The 21,730-nt window shown below is 43.5% G+C and overlaps 1 protein-coding gene across 11 annotated transcripts in view; it reads right to left on the minus strand.

Moving 5' to 3' along the window:
• The window catches only part of DOCK3 (dedicator of cytokinesis 3), a 340,630-nt gene that overhangs the window by 204,361 nt on the left and 114,539 nt on the right, over positions 1-21,730 (minus strand). For all 11 annotated transcript variants that reach the window (XM_060240011.1, XM_060240010.1, XM_060240016.1 and 8 more), the window contains exon 14: positions 7,982-8,107. In XM_060240011.1, coding sequence (XP_060095994.1) covers positions 7,982-8,107 — 126 coding nt within the window. The remainder of the gene's footprint in view (positions 1-7,981; positions 8,108-21,730) is intronic.

Genomic DNA, 21,730 nt, shown 5'->3' on the forward strand with positions numbered 1-21,730 from the left:
TCACACCATTATATAAGGAGGAATTTGCTGAATACATGGAAAAAATATAATAAATATGGTGATGAGAGAAAACCATTTTGGATAGTGCCGACTGAATTTATAAAATTGTCTCAAAGTCCACGAGAAGAGAAATACGTATCATATGAACAACTGCTAAAATTTCAGGGAGGTAAAGTCGAAATGAAATCGGCTGAAGAATTGCAAGGAAAATTTTATTGGTTTCAAGGCTTCAGATTAAAAGCTTGGTGGGAAAAGATATTAGAAGTACAGGTATAAGATATAAAAAACAGAAATGGAAAAAATGCTGTTGGGTGAAAATGAAAAATTGATTTCAAGGACTTATAAGCTGCTATTGAAATGGTCTACAGAAGAGGAGGTTGTGAAACCTCAAAGGATTAAATGGGCAATAAACTTTAATAAAGAAATACAAATGGAGATGTGGAAACACCTATGGAAGAACTCTATGAAAATATCGTGTTACAATATAAAAGAGAACTGTTTTAAAATGCTGTATAGACGGTATAGGATACCTAAAAAATCAGCAAAAATGCGCAATCAAGCTTCATATAGGTGTTGGAAATGTAAAAAACATGAAGGTTCTTTCTATCATATGTGGTGGACTTGCGATAAGGCGAAACAATTTTGGCTAATGATTCAACAATAGATTTTGAAAATTTTGGGATATAATATTAAGAGAGCACCGGATGTCTTTCTGGTGGGATTACAAATGGAAAGTTTTCCAAAGCAAGACAGGACATTGTTGTGGTATTTGCTTTCAGCTGTGAGGACAATGTATGCGCAAATGTGGAAGCAAGATAAAATACCAGAAAAAAGGGACTCCAATTGTTCTTATTTGGAGTGAAATGGAGAAACTTACTAGAATCTTAAAAGACTATAACTTGGAGAAATTTAAGGAAGATTGGAATAAATTCCAAACCTATGTGGAGATACAATGGAAGGTGAAGAGCCATTTAGTGGGTTTTGATAATATTAACTGAACTTTAAAAGAGAAAAAAGACTGTGATTACTGAGTAGTGTTTAGTAGTGAAATATAAGTTGCTGAGTTCATATAGTAAGTTTATGTGAGTTAAGATAAGATTAAGATTTGAATAATTTTTAGTGATGACTTAATGACTACGAAATTTATGTTTAATGTTTAACAAGTAATAATTGAATTTTTAAAGTGCAAAGGAGAATAGATTATGGCTATCTGATTAAATATGTAATATTGATGATTAAGTAGAAAGTTTTAAGTAAAGGAATAAGAATAGTAGTTATATTGGAGTTAAGATAAAGTTAAGTGAATGATAACTTATAGTTAAGATTCTATATATGGGAAATTTTACTTTTAAAAGGTTTTTAATTTGTTTTGTATACCGGCGGAGGTCACAATTTGGAGGGTGGCATGGGTGAGAAAATGTGTAATGTATTGATGAACTATATTTAGATTCTGATAGTAGAATATTTTTCAATATATTGCAAAGTAAAAATTTTTGTTATATATAAAAAAGAAGGGCTATGTTGCTCATCAGAGCCAATGCTACTATAGATTTATGATTGCTCCATAGGCAATGTTATCCCTGGGAAGAACAGGCAATACAGCAGAGATACTTGGAATTACTCACATTCTTCCAACACTAGTTCCATGGCTTGTCCTTTTTGGGGTGGGGGTGGGGGTGGCAAAGGTTTATGACATAAGCTAGAGAATTTGGCAGTCCCATTATCCCTGCATGGAATGGGGAGGGACGGTGGCTCAGTGGTAGAGCATCTGCTTGGGAAGCAGTAGATCCCAGGTTCAATCCCTGGCATCGCCAAAAAAAGGGTCCAGGCAAATAGGTGCGAAAAACCTCTGTTTGAGACCCTGGAGAGCCGCTGCCAGTCTTAGAAGACAATACTGACTTTGATGGACCAAAGGTCTGATTCAGTATAAGGCAGCTTCATATGTTCATATGTTCAATTAATTAGGCATGAGAAAAGGCCTGGAGCCACCCTTCCACAGTGGTGTTAGATGGAACATGGGGTTAAGCTTAGTGTTTAATCTGGATCTGTTCCAGGAAGGCTATGGAGTCTGGAAATCTTGGAGTCTCTGGGTTGGAAGGAGCCTCTGGACGGTCAAAATACTTGGAGTCTGTACTGTTAGACGTGTTCTCCACTTTAACGGAAGGAGAGAGCAAGGTTTCTTCTTCACCTTCATTTCCATCAGAACCTTATTAAGGGCCATGCCACCAAAAAGTTTCTTTCCCCAATAAGGACTTATGAAGAAGTTGGTTCTGGAGAAGTGATCAGCCTTCCAACATGTCATTCACAGATTATCATGAATGACAACATCAGAAGTTAGAGACTGTGCTGAGGCCTTTATAGTGTCCAGGCTGGCACCTGTCTGAGAATTGAGAGGCTCTTTTGATCTTGAGAAGATTCTGGCCATGACTAACCAGGTCACGAGTAGGATTTTGAAGGAGTTCCTCCATCCTGCAGATGGAAGCTCTGGAGAAAAAACCAGAAGAGTCAGAGCTTGCCCTGTTGAGCATCGGCCCTGTTGAGCAACATGGCCCTTTTTTTGAGGAAGAAGTTGTTCTTCCTGTAGCTATGGTCTCTGGGTAGAATAGCACCTGAAATGAAGTCAGCTACCAGCCATCTTCCAGTTAAACAAACATTCAAGGCTTTCCTAGAGGGGGAGGGATGAGAGTACAACAGAGTACCATCACCATCTGACAAAAAATTATTGTAATTCAGACTACTTACCATCACCTGTAAAATACTGAAGATTTAGGTTATTAGTATTTTAGTCTTATTTTAAATTGTTTGATTGTTTGATTTTATTGTGATTTTACTTTGATGTCAACCGCTCTGAGCCTACTTGTGGGGTAGGGTGGGATATAAGTTAAATAAAATAAGAGTAAGTCTTCTGCAAAGTAGCTCAGGCTCCTCCCTTTCATCCAGAGAAGGTCATGGCTCAGGGCCCCACCAAGAGTCTGGAAAGGGGACTAAGGATGTGATGTCCCTGGCAAAACAAAACAAAACAAAACACCTCACCCTGGATTGGCTTCTGTTCCAGTGCCTGAGGTACCAATGGAGTGGCTACAGCTGCAGAATTTAGGTCTGTAGAAGAAGCCAGCCCCAAAGAAGAAATATACTGCCCTGATTGTTCTCCCTTCTGCTCAAGCCATGGAGGCTGAGGCAGAGTACAGCAAATCTAAATGACCAGAGGGGGCAGAGTATCTGGATCTGGAGACAGAGGGTGGGGCTGAGTAGAGTCTTCGTGTGCTGCTAGAAAAGAAATGCTTGCACCACATCTAGGTCTACAGAAAAAAACCCTTGCACTGTGCGAATAGGAGCCAGGGTACTCTAAAGCTGCAAGAACTTTTGTTTTGGCTACCAGATCTTTTGCTTTGCCTCATTTCGGGGGAGGAGAGAAAAAAGGGAAGAGAAAAGTTTGTCCCTGATCTATGCCAGAGCTTTGGTGCAGAGAAAGGCTGTCTGTCTGAGCACTGTCCTTAATGGAACTTTGGTGAGTATATGGCAGGGGGAGCAGCAGAAGAGCAAGCTGCACTTACTGGACCTATGACATCTTTGGCAATCGGAAAAAAACCCACAGGAAAAAACCCACATGGAAAAAAGCCCATACAGAAAAATCCCACACAAAAAAAAGCCCACATGGAAAAATACCATGTAGAGCACAATAGATAATTTAAAATTGTGGATAACCATTCACCTCCATTTATGAGAATGAGCAGGTACATTTTAAGTTGTTATTTTAGGATTAAAATATGTCATATTCACATGCAACAATTTGTGTTGTGATTTTATCAAGTATAATTGAATAATAATTTTGCTATGATTAGTATATTTGATGGACGGCAGAGGGATCTGGCTTGCCACAAACTAACACTAGCTAATGTACAGGCATGTCACCAATATAAATGACATGGTTGCCACTTCTGTGCAGCGATATGATCGGCGTGTGGGAGAAGGCAGCTGCCTGGGATTCTGTCTCACCTACAGGGTGCCGCCAGGTCCTCCCACCCCTCTCCGCCACTCTCAACTTCCCGAAACGCAGACCCAGGAAGTTGTGAGTGGTGGGATGGTATGTCAGCATGCACTCTCCTCCAAGCCCAGCTTCCATTGCAAAGGAAGCCAGGCTTGGAGGAGAACGCCCCCTGCCCAGCTGCTCTTGCCTTTAAAGTGAGAGCCACCGGCTGGGGTGCGTTCTCCTACAAGTTCGGCTTCCCTTGCAAGAAAGCCAGGCTCAGAGTAGAACATCTGTGCAGTGCCTGAGAAGGGCAGTCTTGAAGTGCCTCTGAGAGCACACTGAGCAGGCATGGCTCGCCTGCAGTCCTGGTCTCAGCCTTCTTGGGCAGATCCAAGAAAGCTGAGAGCAGGGGCTGCAGGCAAGCTTTGCATGCACAATGCGCTCTCAGAGGTGCCCCAAGACTGCTCTAAGAAAGGCAAACTCGGAGTGCCTCCAGGAGCACCTCCAAGAGAGCACTGCACAAGCATGGCATGGCCGGAGTCTGCCCTGCCCTCTCCTGCTGCACCTGTCCTCCCAGCGGGTGGGGGTGCGGCAGCAGGGCAGGAATAGGTGGGGGGCGTGGGCAGGTGCTGGCCTGGGGTGCCTGAGGTCCTAGCACTGAGCCTGAATATGAGCAGGTGGAAGATAAACTTAATTATTATTTATTTATTTTTCATATTTATATCCCACCCTCCCCGTCAAAGCAGGCTCACTTAACGAGAATGGCTAATTTGCAATGAAGAATTATATCTGAATTGTTATTATTGTCATTGTTGTTCTTAAATAATTGTTGCTTTTACTATTAGAATTAGGTAGTCTTTTGTAGTGGTCATTGGGTGTCCACAATGTATTTGTTAAAATACAAGTAAAGGGAAATTGAGCTAGGAAATCGACTTATTTTAATGTTATCTTATGGTATTAATTTTTAATAACAAAATAAGTAAATATTAATCATTGGAAATGTTTTAAAAACCATATAGTTGTTCAAAAGCTGTGAATACTAGACAGTACTTTAGAAATTACTATATACCAACATTAAAAAGGTTGACAAATTGTAAATTAATAAATATTTTATTTTATTTAAAAATATTGTGATGAGTTTAATTTCAGTTATTATTGTTTTTCCTTCTTAATAACATTCATTGATAACAAAATGGTCACTTTTATTTCCTGTATTTTCCCTTCCAAACCTTTACTCTCAATAGCATTAAAGGCCTCTTCATATAGGCCAATTTTATTAGTGATGAGTTAATATACTTATAACATAGCAAACTTATTGTTTAATTATACTTGATAAAATCACAACACAAATTGTTGCACGTGAATATGACATATTTTAATTCTAAAAACAAATAAAATATGGGCAATACTCTCATAAATGGAGATGAATAGTTATCCACAACTATAAATATCTATGATGCTTTAAAAGCCAGTTTGGTGTAGTGGTTAAGTGCATGGACTCTTATCTGGGAGAACCGGGTTTGATTCCCCACTCTTTCACTTGCAGTTGCTGGAATGGCCTTGGGTCAGCCATAGCTCACACCGAGTTATCCTTGAAAGGGCAGCTTCTGTGAGAGCTCTCTCCGCCCCACCTACCTCACAGGATGTCTGTGGTGAGGGAGGAAGGTAAAGGAGATTGTGGGCCGCTCTGATACTCTGAGATTTAGAGTGGAGGGCAGGATATCAATCCAATATCTTCTTCTTTTAATGGTATTTTTCCATGTGGGCTTCTTTCTGCGTGAGCTTTTTTCCCATGTGAGCATTTTTCCTGTGAGCATTTATGACCGTGGGTTTTTTCTGTGAACTTTTTTCCTGTGGGCTTTTTTCATGGAACTGACATATTTCTCCCCACATATGCCATCCCACAGAAGGAGAACTGGGTCATTGCCCCCCAGTTGCTTGCTTGAACTAGCATGCAGTTGTGGGAGAGAATGCATGTGTGTGCATGTGTGTGGGAGTGCATAGGTAGTATTTATATGTGCCAGGGCTTCTGGTCAAGGGACGTCAACAGAGCTAAAGGTGGTTTCAATTTGGACTCAATTAGTGTTGGTAAGTATGGCCTCACAACTGGAGGTAGGAACTTACAGGTAGGCAGAAGGATAACAGCATCAGTGGTATCACTCTAGCATTCACCCCAAACTCTATGGTTTAATAATAGAGTTTGGGGTGGATACTAGAGTTACGTTGTAACTTTCAGCTTGCACAGGAAGCTGGGTCATTACATCAGGGATGCTGATCACGCCCCCTCCATTTTGCTGGACAGTGACCCACCACCAACGAAAGGGCAACGAGCAGGAGTGATAAGTTTGGCAAGAGCCAGTTTGGTGTAGTGGTTAAGAGTACAGACTCTAATCTGGGAGAACTGAGCTTGATTCCCCACTCCTCTCCATACAATTGCTGGTGTGACTTCGGGTCAGTCACAAGTTTTCTCACAGCTGTTCTCTCAAGAGCAATTCTCTCAAGAGCTCCCTCAGCCCCACTTACCTCACAGGGTTTCTTGGGAGATGAGGGAAAGGAGACTGTAAGCCACTCTGAGACTTCAACTGAAGGGCGGGGTATAAATCCTCCTCCTCCTTCTTTGTATTATTCAATTCAATTTATTGCTTATGGTCTACGACCAGCACAGATCATTATTCCTTTGTAATATGGCATCCTTATGCCTCACCAGCACTGGAGCCTCAGTGCAAAGAAGGACCAGCTGCCCACTTACTGCCCCCCACTGGAGCTTTGGTAGGGGTGAGGGAAGCAGTAGAGGAGCAATCAGTGTTTGCTGGGCCAAAGGCAGCTGATTCCTGGAAGGAGAAGGAAGAAGCTGATTTCTGGAAGGAGCTGGTGATTGTTTCTGCCTCAGGCCCTTCTTTCACAGCATTTTCAATGTAAGGAAGGACTGGCAGCCTGCTCAGTTTCCCTGCCAGAGAAAGGAACAGACTGGGGTGGGGGGGGAAGACAGATGAACAGTGGGGCCAATGGCATTGTCTGGGCACTGTGGCAGTATGTCCCTAAGGTTTCTATAAAAGCTCATCTCTTGGTGCTGCCACAGATAGTTACTCTTGCTGGAGCAACTTTCTTTTTTTGCCCCCACCATTACTATCAGGAAGCAGGGAAGGGGGGGGGGGAGGGTGCACTGTGTATTTATTCAGATAATTCAGAATGCTCTAGGAGGGAGAACCGTGGAAGTTTGCTCAACCATTGAGTGGGCAAATATAGACTGGTGGGGAAGGTCTACCTCTGAAAGATAGTGAAAACCTTTTCCCAAAAAAATTTAATATGCCTGCCCATGGAACTAGGAGGAGGCACAACCCATGGTAAGGATAACTTTCTCCACCAAATAAAAACTGCCCCATATTACAAAGTGCTGTTGAAATTCTCTTTAATTTTAAATGCCATCCAGCAAGGGGAAGGACTTTAAAAAAGACACCTTAAGTCACAGCTCCCAGAACTAGTTTTGGGGTCCTTTGGTTCCTGTAAAATATAACTCTTTCACACCATTTCTTAACTTTGGAATGAGGCCAGTGAAAATGTATTCTGATATAACCAAAATAAAGGTTCCTTCACTAATTCAAATATTATAATTTTCATAGATTGTAGCCAGAGATTCCCCAGCTTCAGATTATCTCTTGGCCATCAATCATTGTTTTGTGCATTCTTCTCCAAATACTATTCCATCCTTCTTACTCCACCTTCTTTCCTCCTACCATCAAGTATCACCAGGCCTATTCATAACCTATAAAATGTTTAATAAAGAAAAGAGAGTATTTTAAAGTTTTTTTAAAAAAATATTGCTTCTGCCAAAGTATTCCTACACAATAAAAGTAAATACAATTTGCAGATAAATCATTGAAACTTATTATCAGGAAATAAAGAAGGAAAATATTTTACTAACCTAATATGAATTACAATAATCAGTACTGAAAAGCCAAATGAACAGCTGAATGGAGCCTTCAATTCCCCATTTAGTGGTGATCTACTTACCAGGCATGATGACATCTGGGAAACCTATTTTTCTGGTAACAGTCACCCCCCTGTTAAAGATCATAGGGTATTCTCTGCGAATCTGTTCCATTTCTCCACGAAGCAGCTGAAGAGAAATTATAAGTCCTGCAAGGAAAAAATGCAACTATTTTTCTGAAAACATCAGCCTCACATTCAGAAAACACCTTTTTGTTAGAAAACTATTTATATGGGAAAAGTACATTTTTGTTAAACAAAGGAAATTGTTGTTTATATGCGTTTATTTCTGGACCTACAATGGACAGTAGTATGGAATACAGTTTCCTCTCCAACCTAATACTTTGGTGGCAGAGAGTCAGAAGCTGAAACCTCCAAAGTTAACCAGATTCCAAAACAGAAGGGCAACCTGAACAGAATCTAAACAAGGGAATAAACAATGTGGTAAGGCATGAGAAACTGCACAAGCTGGGGGTGGGGGGTGGGTAGAAATTTGACTGTTGCCTCACTCCTGATTCACCCTTCCAAGTTCTATAAACTTTTGGAGGATTGACTGGCTGATTTCCCCTCATCCTCCCCCTCTATTTTACTGATGCTCAACTTTCTGTACTCCTGGAATATATATAGTCCTTATCAGGTGATTCCCCCCCTTTTGCAAAGTCATATGTTTACAAAGTCAAATGTTAAATAATTTACAAAGTCATATGTTTCTGCATACCTGGGAACTCTCACAAGAGTGTGGCCTGATTTTGTTGCTTCCATTATTAACATGGTCCTATCTACTGTCACACCCTGAGCTAGCCACAGTAATCCATGCAATGGTCATCTCCAGACTAGATAGACTATTGTAACTTCCTCTATGCTGGCCTGTCCCTGAGACTGATCCGGAAGGTCTAGCTGATCCAGAATGTGGTGGCATGTCCTGACAGGAACATCATGGATGGCACACATACAACTTGTGCTACTCCAGCTGCATTGGTTTCCAGTGGAGTACCAAGTCAAGTTCAAGGTTTTGGTGTTGACCTTCAAGGCTTGGAGTGGTCAGTGACTGATGTATCTATGGGACTGTCTCCTCCATTATGTCCCTGAGAGCGCATTGTGCTCCTTGGACAGTAAGCTGCTAGTGGTCCCCACTATGTATTGCTATCCTCAACCAAGGCCAGGGCCTTTTCGGTCCTGGCCCCAACCTGGTGGAACTCTCTGCTGAACACCATCAGGGCTTTCTGAGATCTTATGCAATTGGAGATGTTCCACCAGACTTCGGGCTGAAGACAGCAATGGTTTCCAGCTGGCACCCTCCTTTGCTCTCTCTACTTGCCCCTCTTTCCCCCTACCTGTAAAGTAGTCCGCAGTCTTAAACTGGGAAATAACTAGAACTCACTATCTGATTCTTTTAGATTTGTGGCACTAATATTGTATATTTTATCCTATATTTGATGTTTTTATCATGGTTGTACATCCCCCAGAGACCTGCAGTAGCAGGGATTGGGCGATCCATAAGTTGTCATCATAGTAATAATAATAAATACTATACTGCTGATACAGTAACAAACTGGAAGCCCATAAACAATCATAGGAGGCAACTTTTAGCTACCCCACCCCCCTGGATGTCCTTGTCCTTCTATAAATTCTCAGGGATTTCAGGATGCTAATTGCTCCTTTTCCCATTTAATTATTAATCCCCACCAATGATCTGCGCTACCAATAATCTTTAAAAAATAACCCTTGTTAAGAACGAGGTAAAATAAGTTAACATTATCCCCTCACAGTAATCCATGCAACAATCACCTCCAGACTAGATAGACTATTGTGACTTCCTCTATGCTGGCCTGTCCCTGAGATTGATCTGGAAGGTCTAGCTGATCCAGAATGTGGTGGCATGTCCTGACAGGAACATCATGGATGGCACACATACAACTTCTGCTACACCAGCTGCATTGGTTTCTCGTGCAAAAAAAAAAAATTGGCAGGGCTGATAGAATAGCTGCCAATCTTAAAGCCGCAGTAAATCTATATTGTGGCTGAAAGATGAGATTTGAAATAGAGACACTCCCAACTTAGCTCCGTCTCTTGAATACTTCTAACAGCTAAATTGTATTTAGATTTTGGGAACTCCTGAACTTACTTAAAGGCATATCCACTATGCAGGTGACCATGGCTGTTAGGCTGCTAAAGAATGCTTTATATGCTAATCTGAAATATTCCTTAAATTGGCAGTGTTTCCTTCTCAGTAAAAATGGTATCAACATGGGGATTGTAGTTTCCCCATATCACTCCTGACATTTCCTGACAGAGCAGACAAGAACAAGGAAGACATCAGATCTGTCCCCACTTTTATCCAGATCATGGGGGAGGGGGGGGGCAGAAATCCCAGGCAGCAGATTGTAATATGCAAATAGGGCTACTAAGTGCAGCTGTCTGGACACAGCTCTTTCTCCTTCTGGTAGTCTTCCTTGAAGCTTGGATTGCATCTCATGGATGTGGGATGGAGGAGGAGAAGGAACTGCAGCTGCCCATCATCAAAGAGGTTACATTGTACTGCCAGGTTAAAGGCTGGGTTATTTCCTGCTCCCCCCCCCCCCTCAAGCAGGTACATTTCCTTGTCCCCATCAGCAAACCTATCTCTGTCCTAGGTCTGTGAAAGTGGGGTGGGCACTTTACTATTTAAAAAGTTCGATGCTAGTCAAATAATCCTGCTTCTTTGCAGGGATGTGTGTGGTCTGGTGATGTAAAAGGATGAAGGCAGATAAAGAGAGGAAAGTTTGCAAATGCATCTCATTCTCCTTACCCTTCTTGCTGCATGCTCTACTGAGGATACAGAGTATTTTAATGACCCAAGAACCTATGACTGCTATCAAACTTGAACATGGATCCCATATGGTTAAAAAAAACCCATCAATAAAGTTAAAATTTATAGACACACTTCTGAAATGTTTATTCACCTTAATAGTCACATTGGGAAACATAACTTGAGTTGCATTAGTCCATATTCAATTTTAATAGTAATTGATTTGATACGGTAAAGATTAGTTTCATCTGCATGACTGTACACTTTAAAAGTTTGTACCCATACCTAATTTCTAACTTAAAAGGAACTACTATAGCCATTTGCCATTAAGGTCTCTGATAGGAAAAAAAAATTAAAACACAATATACCAAATTTTAAGACAGAGTTTTAAAATGGTCACAGTGACTGAAAAGTTCTGAAAACAAGATAAAGGCCTGACAGTAGCTTGCCTTTGTCATATTACCTCTTGTAATCAGAGCAGATAAGAAACCATTTAGTCTCCACAGCACAGATTTCTCTCTGCTTGTTATGTGCTATTAGATTTATGGTAGATTTGTTGAGTTCTCATGTTGAGTTCTCATTATACCCTCTTTGATCATTAAGAGTCCAAGAATATGATACAGTAAACTGGTACAAACTGCAGTATGGAGAATAATATTTTAAATGCTATTTTTTTTTCTGAAAAAGAATAACTACTTGCAGTGTTGAAAAGGAACAAAAATGATAACTATGAAACTGGAATGTCTTGTACATATTTACTAGGGACCTAGAAGAACAAATTAAATTCTACCCAGGAGGGTATCTCTAATTGGCTATTAAAAGAAATGGAACCCAGAAATAGACAATTTTGTCAAAGTAATTTCCTTTTCAGTTTACATGGGCCCAATGCGTTCATCTACCTTAATTTTTTTTAAAAAAATATTGAATACTTTGGTGCAAGGAATCTATCAGAACCAGGTTTCGTAGCACTGATTTACAAGTGAAAGCTAGAGGCCTGGAAAAGAGGAAAAGTTTGCAATAGTAAAGGTAGGAGATGACAAAGGCACAATCCTAACCAGAAGTAAGTCCCATTTCTCAGTGGGCTTACATTCAGGAGACTGTTCACAGGATTACACTAAGAGCATAAATCCCAGTAGTTTAACCAAAGAGTCAGACAGGGTGTTTTTTTGTACTGTCACAGAAGAAGAAGGAAATGATTTTGTGATTATCTCAGTACGGAGCCCAAAAGGGTGGGAGTCATCTAAAACTAAGGCTTCAGTATTAATCAATAGGGTGGCTAAGAAGAAGGATGAAAAACTATGCCTACCCAAGTATACATCTATTTACATGAATTCAGATATTCTGACCTTTTTGATATTTTTTTGAGATTTCTATCCCACCCTCCCCTGCAAGCAGGCTCAGGGCAGTTTACAACAGGTAAAAACAATTCTATGTAAAACCAGAAATTAAAACCTAGAAGTTAGTTAATTGACCAAGGTGGTGGGCTAAGAACAAGCAGAGTCAACAAGGTCCTGTGGGCGCACTGCAAATGTGCACTAAGGCCTGCATGTCAGTAGCTGGGTCAGGCCATCACCTCTTGCACAGTTGGTACAATGTATAGCATAGGCGGGTTAGGACAGGGAAGGCCAATATAGCCAGACAGGATTAAAGCAGGGGAGGCCGATATCTGTCCTGTACTGGCATGGCTGGCAAGAATATACACACAGTTTGTCATGTACAATAAATGTCCAGCCACTTGGTATGTAATGTACACATACTGTTAGAGGGTATCTTGTGGGCTTAAGTCTCTTTTTGTACTTGGTAAGTGTGGGATCAGTCCTGGAGCTCATGACTACTTTGGTAAGGTATTTGGACAGGGGACTTTTGTTCTCAAACAGTATCTGTTAAATCATTTGGATCCTTCCCTTCCCTTGGAATGCATTAGGAATGCCATCATAACCCCTGCCTCTGAATAGGGCAAGTAAGCTCAATATTTAATGTCTGCATATCTCCAGATGTGCCTGTGCCAAACTGTGTCAGACCACAATACTCCAGCATTAGCATAGAAGTGGACAGTGTCAGAGGCATGTCTGGGATGGACAGGGGCTTAATCATCATCTTAAGCCTCCTCAACATTAACACAGCTAGAGTAACATCGTGTCAGCAATAACCCTACCATAATTTTAAAAATCCCCATACAACACATTCAGAGGGAAAACCCCCACCACCCCTGCCATGTCACAAACTCTGCCTTAGGATGCTGACTAAATATGCAGCCGATTGCAGCCCATCTAAACACTGCGTACCAAGCCGGGACAGCCACATCCAAGATGGTACAGTAAATGGCATAGGGTTTTCATGCTGGGCACAAGGAGGAGATAGTTTGTCTGCAATGGGCCATGCTGTGAGTGCCATGCCAGTTTAATCCCTGCCACAAGTGGGGGATACAAGAAGCACAACTACAGGTATGCTTCACAGTGTTAGTGCTGGGCACAGTGTTACTGCTGGCCATACACTAATGGTTCCTTACTACTTGCTAGATCAAAGTCCTGTGGAACAGCCCCAGCTGAAAGCAGAGATAGATTTGATAAAAACTCACTACAGGTAATCAGTTAAGTATTGGCACCATGGATACACAATGGCTTCCAAGAAGTGCATCCCAGCATGTGGGAACCTCCAAGGGGGAGGGGGCTGAGGGGAACAGCATCTCCGAGTGCAGAACTGCAAGCTCACTTGCTGTTTGCTGCTGCGGTGGAATGTTATGCATTACCGTCTGTGTGTCTCTTTGGACTCTCTGCAGGTAGCCCTCCAACAGGGGTAGAAGCTAGGATGGACTCCATTCACAGTTCAATCCCAATCACCTGCTGAGCCTGCAACACAACCAACAGCTGCAGTGACTAGTGTGAATCTAGTTGCTCTACCACCTCAATTGTATCCTGGTTCCTCCACCATGGCAAGCTGCTTGACAATCAGCTGTTTGATCAGCACAGTTGTCCCCATCATGGGCATGCAGTGACAGGGATAGCTCTATCTATGATTTTCCTATCTGTCAGGGCAGTGATCAAAGGGCCTTGCTGGAGGAAGAGAGCTGACAACCTCATTCATCTACCTACCTTGCTCTTAGAACTCTACACTTAAACCTGATCAATAAATGTATGGACTAAGAAACAACTTTGTCTCTCTTTCATTTGACATAAGACATACAGGGATTGGTTCCCACTCATTTCTTTTCACTAACATCAGACCAGGAGACGACAGAGGGTGTCCAATGTTTGTATGGGCCTGCTGTTTCAAGAGGGAAGGGGAGGCTCTTCAGGTTGCACAATCCATCTGATTACTGCTATTATTTAAGCCATGACAGGGGGAAGAAGGTAGTATGAAGAAGAATGTACAAGAGTTCTGTGATGAAGGTGAGCAGATGGCAGTAATGAACCACTGACTGCAGGAGAAGGATAGTGCATTATGGTTTATCAGCCAAAATTATTTGTGTGTATGGCAGCAAGTTAGCATGGCTGCATCATTCCAATTGACTGTTTAATGATGCACAACTTCAGCTGTGGCTGGATCTCCTAGGATGGCCTGGTAGCTATCTCAATGCAAGGCTTGAACAAATAAACTAGGATATGCTATAACTGTACATTTCCCCTGCACTATCATTTTCCTTGTGGTCCTGCCTGGTATACATGGCTGTCAACATCAGGGCTGCTGGAGGATTCCCAATACTCTGTCCTGCATCTCATTCCTGTATGCCCAGATGGATGCGTAGTTACATAACAGTTCCTGAGTGTGAGATATGTGAGTTCTAGTCTAGTATCTTTTATTTTGAAGCTGATTGTCTAGTTGCTAGTCAATATGTGAATTTTGCCTTCTTGCAAGCAGCCCATGGGTATAATGCAAACCCATAGTCCCTGTTCGCCACATGGGTGAAAACACATGAAGCTTTCTTATACTAAATCTGATTTAGTATAAGGTCAGTATTGTCTACTCAGATTGGCAGTGGCTCTCCCAGGTTCTTGGGTAAAGGTCCTTTACATCACCACCTACCTAGTCCTTTTAACTGGAAATGCTGGGAATTAAACCTGTGACCTTCTGCAGGAAAAGCAGAGATTTTTCTCAGTGGACAGTTGGGGAGATAACAGGAATCTGCCACAAGGACTGTGGCTGCCGTTGTGGCCTCACGGCTGGAGGGCAAGGAGGAATGGACTATGTGGTCTGCTACATGGTTAGGAATCCTGGGTCTGGGTCAACAGGCAGCAAGGGCTGACTTGGGCCATCAAGTTGGCATCTGCTGGGGAGGAGCAGAAGGCAGTCCCAATGTCTCCTACTTGCTAGCCCCTCTCTATTTAAGTGGCTGCCACCAGACTACTGCTTTCTCTGAGTTTTATCTTGACCTTCTGGCTAAGTTATTCAGGAACTCTTTCTCCTCTGTGGCCCACATGTGCTGGCTACAATGACAGATTGGGTGGGCAGCAGCCCGCTGGGAACAATTGGCAGCCTTGCAGCACAACCTGGTTGCACAGTATCCTCCTCTCCTTGTTTCACTAGTGTCTGTATCCCCTTTACCCAGCTAAAAGCCGGTGCTCTTCCACTCCAAGACCTGAATGAATGTGTGAGAGGTCTTGATGTTGAGCCTGCCAACAGAACTACAGAGGTGTTGGTGTTGCATCCGCCAACAGAACTACAGAGGCACATGGACAGTGTAGCTAAAATAGCTGTGTTTCCTTCCCCATGTGTGCATTTAGCAAAAGGAACATGGTTGCGGGGGGGGGGGTGGATGTGAGCTTGCATCTGTAGTGTTACAGAGCTCCTCCTGCTCACAGCACCATTCTCCTACAGTAGAGGATGCTGCGTTCCCTTAATTTCCTCCACTGTTCTCATTTGCACGGGAGTACCACTGAGTACATATTAGGAGGCTATGGGCACATCAGCATTTACTAGTTGGCTACTTCCATCTCTTGCTGTCATAGGGGCATAATTTAACACTCTGTGGCATGATAATTTAACACTCTGTGGCAGTAGGGGAAGTGTTGCTATGGACACTGGTGCAATTGGTATGCTCTCTGTACATTTGCTTATCTTATTTACTTTTATCGTATCTGTGGAATGGGCATAAGATAATGACGCGAGCTTCATACTGGTGTCTCTGGATGAGACTGTTAAGTTGATTAAAGAAAGAAGTCCATATTCACCTACCTCAGGCCTTTCCAGCATCAACTCCACACTATAAATCCAGAACTATTGAGGTAAGCGTATTAAAGAACTGTAAATGTTTGCATAAATGAATAACTGTTATATGTTATTAAATTATACTAAACAGAATTGTTAAGGTAGACTAACAGTAAACTCCAGATAGAGGAACTTTTTTTATATTGAATGCTGAAAACACAAAGCTGCACTTTACCTAATAGGAGTAATCAATCTAGCAAAGAGAAACCCCAGCTATACAAAGGATGGAATTATGAACGCGATTGGGAAAGGAGGGGATGTCTGTTGACAACCAACAACACTGCACATAGTCTTGCGGTATGCAAATTATACTACCTAGCATGTGTATTTAAGCACACAGATTCATTATATTATTTTTTTTAAAGCAATATACTGAACCCTTTAACAAATGATTGGTACTCAGGTCCAGAATAAAATATGCTGATGTGTAATTACCCTTAAATCACAGTAAATTAAGCTATGTAAAAACTAAGAATAATAATAGATTCTGGCATCCAGCTGTGTTGCTCTATCAACTCAGATTTTTTCACCCTGAACTGCAGATTATGCTACTTTACAAGTGAGGACCCACAAGGAACTTGTGGGGAGGGCATATCCCATTCTCCTTGTCTCTACTTCATCTCCATCACACCTTTTCTGACACTCATCCTCTCTTTCTTTAAACTCCACCACTTAAGTCACTCAGCCCCAACACTTGGCTGTCAACCTCTCCTCTGTTGCCAGCTTGGTAGGGAGGCGGTGACAACTCCCCATCTCCAGCTTTCCCGGGTTGGCATGGGGAAGCTACTATTCCTGTTCTCCTCTCTCCCACGTCTAGCTTCACCAGGTCGGGGGGGGGGCAGCAATTACTACTGCGTGCCACCTACAGCTTTGCCAGTGATAGCGTGGTAACCTCCACACACCTCTCCAAGTGTCGGGTGCTCCCCCCACTGCTACTTGCATCTTTGCCAGCTGGGGGGGAAGGGTAGCAACACCTTCTCCATTCTTATGACCTCTCCCTCTTAATGCATCACGAACTGCATCAGCAACCTCAGCCCCAGCATGGCTCTCAAGCTTCATTGATGGGGTATCCAGACCCAGCGCAGCTTTCGCAGGCCACAGAGGAGATTTCAGGCCATGAGATATTAACTTTGAAGAGTTCTGGGGGAATTAAATCTGCACCAGGGCCTTTGCATTCTTCATCTGAGATATTAGAAAACTAATTTCAGCTGATTGAGCAGGGGGCCACTCTGGTAGTTCAGCTAGGTTCCAATTATTCTGATAATCACAGTTACTACAAGAACTAGAGAGGGTATTCTTAGCAAAGTGTTCCTCACAGGTATGCAAGGAGAGATGAAAGTGTACTCCTAAGATGTAAAACAGAGCTAACTAGCTTTCAAAATTCATTCAGATTTCTATTATTTCTGGTAGCTCTGCTTAGCTATTGCTGATCAGCAAAAGCTTATCCTACCTTTAACTAGGCCAGTATTGGGAGGACAAAAAGATACCAGGTTTGTCTTCAGAACCGTGGTATAATTAGCATAGATTTATGTTTTAAAAAGCAGTGTGCTATCTGGAGCTCTGCCTGAGCTTCAGTGAAGGCAAATGCTTTTAGACAATTTATTCTCCTTTAGCTTGCCATATTTTTCAATTAAGGAGCACCTGAATTTCCATACAGGAAACCAGGGTTGTTCAAATCGAACAATTGCCCCATTGCCCCACTCCCCTCACAGCGCCTCCTCCACCCTCCATTTTTACCATTTTAAGGCAGAGGAAGGGGTGGTGAAGCACCGCCTTCCCCAGCTCTTTAAAGGCTGAACCCCACCGCCGCCGATTGGCAATTTTCCCAGTCAATCAGCTGATCGGTGGTGGTGGGGAGTCGGCCTTTAAAGAACCATGCAAGGCAGCGCTTCACTGCCCCTTCCCCGGCCTTAAAATGGTAAAAACAGATGGTGGAGGAGGCACTGTGGGGGGGGGGGAGGGTGGCCAGGCTGTGCAGCGCTGAAGTGGGGGGGGGGTCAGACTGCGCAGCCCGGTTATGAACAGGCTGCAGACTGGTAGCAGTCAGCGGACTAGGGGTTGGGGACCCTTGCTCTAGAGTCCAGCAGGTCTTCTGAGCAGGGACAGGAGGGAAGCTAGAGGTGGTGAAAGAGATGGAGGTGAACCACGAGGTGCTGCCATCTCAACCCTTCCCCTCTCAGCCTGCCGCTCCAAGCTCCTCATAGGACATGGCTCCAGGGATGCCTGCAGCTACTGGTTAGTGTGAGTATCCCTGGACCTCCAATGCCTGGAAGTGTTTCCAGCTGATGGAGAATACCAACTTTGCACAGTGCCAGCTGTGCAGGGCCCAGATCAGCCATGGGAAGGACCTCAATAAACTCATGACTTCCAGGATGCAGAACCAACTGAAGCATGTGGAAGCACCAAATGGAGCTGCTTCTTCAGGAAGAGAGGGACTGCTCCTGGGGTGGCCAAGTGGCCACCAACAGCCAGCCAGGAAGTGAGTCATCCTGTGACTGCCTCCAGTGCTGTTTCTTAGGGTTCCATGGTAGGGTTAGGGAGGGGAAAACAGAGGGCTAGCAGGAAGGTCACTCACCTCATTCCTGAAATGCTTGCTTCAGATGGTCGCCCCTTTTCAATGATAATAATAATAATAATACTTTTAATTTGTATCCCGCCCTCCCCGCCAGGGCAGGCTCAGGGCAGCTCACAGCATACGATCAAACACAATGGTTTCTGCAGACTGCTCCAAGATGCCTATCCCTGGTACATGCCCCCTGCTTGCACCACACTAAGCAGCACCAAGATTTCTTCATTGTACAGGGCTGCCAGAGACCATGTGAACTGTGCACTTCACATTCAACATCTGGTCCTCCTGTCAGGCACACAAGTCCTATTTCTCACGGACTGCACACTGGTGGCAACCCAGCAATGTTTTGAGTGGGAGTGGGGAAACTATTGTCAGGTGAGGTCAGGGCTGCCAGGCTCTGCTCCACATCCAGAAACTTGATGGGCCACACTCAGTGGACAGCATCTCAGCCACAACTGAGAGACATTGAGAGACAGTGGTGTGGGTAGGCAGGGACCTTTTCATGGACTACATGGTGAACAGTGGTGATGTGAATATGAAGGCAGTGGCAAAGCAATTGGGCCTGATGTGCATTTACTGTGTGGCCCACCTTCTCAAGCTGTGTTTGTTTAATGTTTAATTCGATTTATACCCTGCCCTCTTCGCTGAAGCGGGCTCAGGGCAACTTATATCTGAGTCATAGCATGCTATGATCACCGTCATAAAACAATAAAACCATTTAAATAATTGTTAAAACCCATAAATTAAAACAATATACAGTTTGGTGCTAACACATTAGATGTTCCTCATCGTTCCAGGATTGTGGTTATTCCAGAAATCTCCTACGATAGGTTGAAGGCCTGTGGGAAGAGAGCGGTCTTACAGGCCTTGCAGAACTGGGTGAGGTCCCGCAAGGCTCTAACCTCTTCCGGCAGTTGATTACACCAGGACGGAGCTGCCACTGGAAAAGCCCGATCCCTGGTGGTCAGTAATCCCACCTCCTTCAGCTTGGGAATCACTAGGAGATGTTGGGATCCAGATCTTAGCACTCTCTGGGGAACATGTGGGGACAGACGGTCCCTCAAGTAAACGGGTCCTCGGTCATACAGGACTTTAAAAGTAATAACTAGCACCTTGTAACGAATCTGGTACACTATTGGTAGCCAGCGCAGTTCCTGCAGTGCTGGCTGTATGTGCTCCCACTTGGACATCCCCAGTAACAGCCTAGCAGCTGCATTCTGCACCAGCTGGAGTTTCCGGGTTCATAACAAAGGCAGCCCCAAGTAGAGGGCATTACAATATCCAGTCTCGAGGTGACTGTTGCATGGATCACTGTTGCCAGGTCGCAGCGGTCGAGGAAGGGAACCAACTGTTTAGCCAGCCTCAGATGAAAAAAGGCGAATTTCACAGTTGCTGCTATCTGAGCCTCCATTACCAGGGAGGCTTCCAACAGCACCCCCAAGTTTCTGACCTTGGGCGCCATTAACAGTGGCATCCCATCAAAGGCTGGTAGGGGGATTTCCCTGCCCAGGCCGCCACGACTCAGGCAAAGGACCTCTGTCAGCTTCAGTCGGCTTAGCTTCAGTCGGCTTCAGTCGGCTCAGCTTAAGCCAACCAGCCACAGCTTTCAGCACCTGATCCAGGTTTTCTGGGACAGCGCCAGACCATCCGTCCATCAGTAGATAGAGCTGGGTGTCATCAGTATACTGATGGCAACCCAGCCCATACCTCTAGGCAATCTGGGCAAGGGGTCGCATGTAAATGTTAAACAACATTGGGGATAGAACCACTCCCTGAGGCACACCGCAATTAAGCGGGTGTCTCTGGGATGACTCTCCCCAATTGACACCCTTTGTCCTCGGCTGCATAGGCAAGAGGAAAGCCAATGTAAGGCTAGCCCCTGAATCCCTGCGTCGGCGAGGCAGTGGACTAGCAACTGATGGTTGACAGTATCGAACACAGCTGATAGGTCTAACAACATCAGTAACTCCGAGCCGCCTCGATCCATTGGTTAAGGATGCCTTGGGTCTGGATTCTGTAGAGAAATGGTGCTACCACAATAGCACTGGTTCTGCTGCTGGTCTTGCAAAAATGCCATCCTCACCTCTAGTTTCTACGACAATGACTGCAGATTGATACCTCGCCCTTCTCTCTGAATCAGAGACTCAGAGCAGCTTACAATCTCCTATATCTTCTCCCCCCACAACAGACACCCTGTAAGGTGGGTGGGGCTGAGAGGGCTTTCACAGCAGCTGCCCTTTCAAGGACAACTCCTGAGATAGCTATGGCTAACCCAAGGCCATTCCAGCAGGTGCAAGTGGAGGAGTGAGGAATCAAACCCGGTTCTCCCAGATAAGAATCCACACACAACCACAACACGAAACTGGCTCTCTACCAAAGAGATTCTCTGGGAACTGCTGGCCTTGTATTTCCTTGTCATTTTTCCCCACTGGAAACAATGGAGGATGAGTGCATCCTCTTTGAGTGCCCATAGAACTGGACACCCTGCTCCAATATATTTGAAACTTAAGAGTTCTTTTGAAGAGAGGCTCCAGCAGCTACACTGCAAATTTAGTACCTCTGCCTCAAACCCTCTCCCTCCAGCTCACTGAATATACCCTAGGAGATTTGCCATTGAGTATAATGGCCCCATAGTGGACCCAAATATACTCAATATTTCTGAATATTTCCTGAATCCAAATACAATAACGATACTGGTATTCAGGAATATTCAAGAATACCAATATTATTCAGGCCCAATATACCTGAACCTGAAAAAAAAATGAACATTGCCTTCTTGCACAACCCTAATTTCTCTCTTAAGAGCATGGCATTTATCTGAGAGCATCAAGCTTCTACACAAAGTATAGTTCTCAAAATTCCATTTTATTGCTCTCAATTTCTTAAGATTGTTATCAGATGATAACCATCTGATTTGAACACCAAAATCATTAAGCAAACTTATTAATAGAAGGGCATATGATTGCTAGCAATAGTTTCCCCCACTTAATGACAGTTTACCAGATCAATCAAATCAGTGGAGGTAAGAAAATAGTCTATAACACTTGCCCAAAAATTGTTCAAATAGGTAAATTCTATGCTTGCCTTAAGACTATTTAAAAGCAGGGCTTTTTTTTTTAAAAAAAAGGAAAAGCCCAGTAGGAACTCATTTGCATATCAGGCCACATCAAGCCAACTGGAACTGCATTCCTGCTCAAAAAAAGCCATTCAA

The sequence above is a fragment of the Heteronotia binoei genome, chromosome 5, assembly GCF_032191835.1.
Source record: "Heteronotia binoei isolate CCM8104 ecotype False Entrance Well chromosome 5, APGP_CSIRO_Hbin_v1, whole genome shotgun sequence".
In the NCBI taxonomy this organism is placed as follows: Eukaryota; Metazoa; Chordata; class Lepidosauria; order Squamata; family Gekkonidae; genus Heteronotia; species Heteronotia binoei.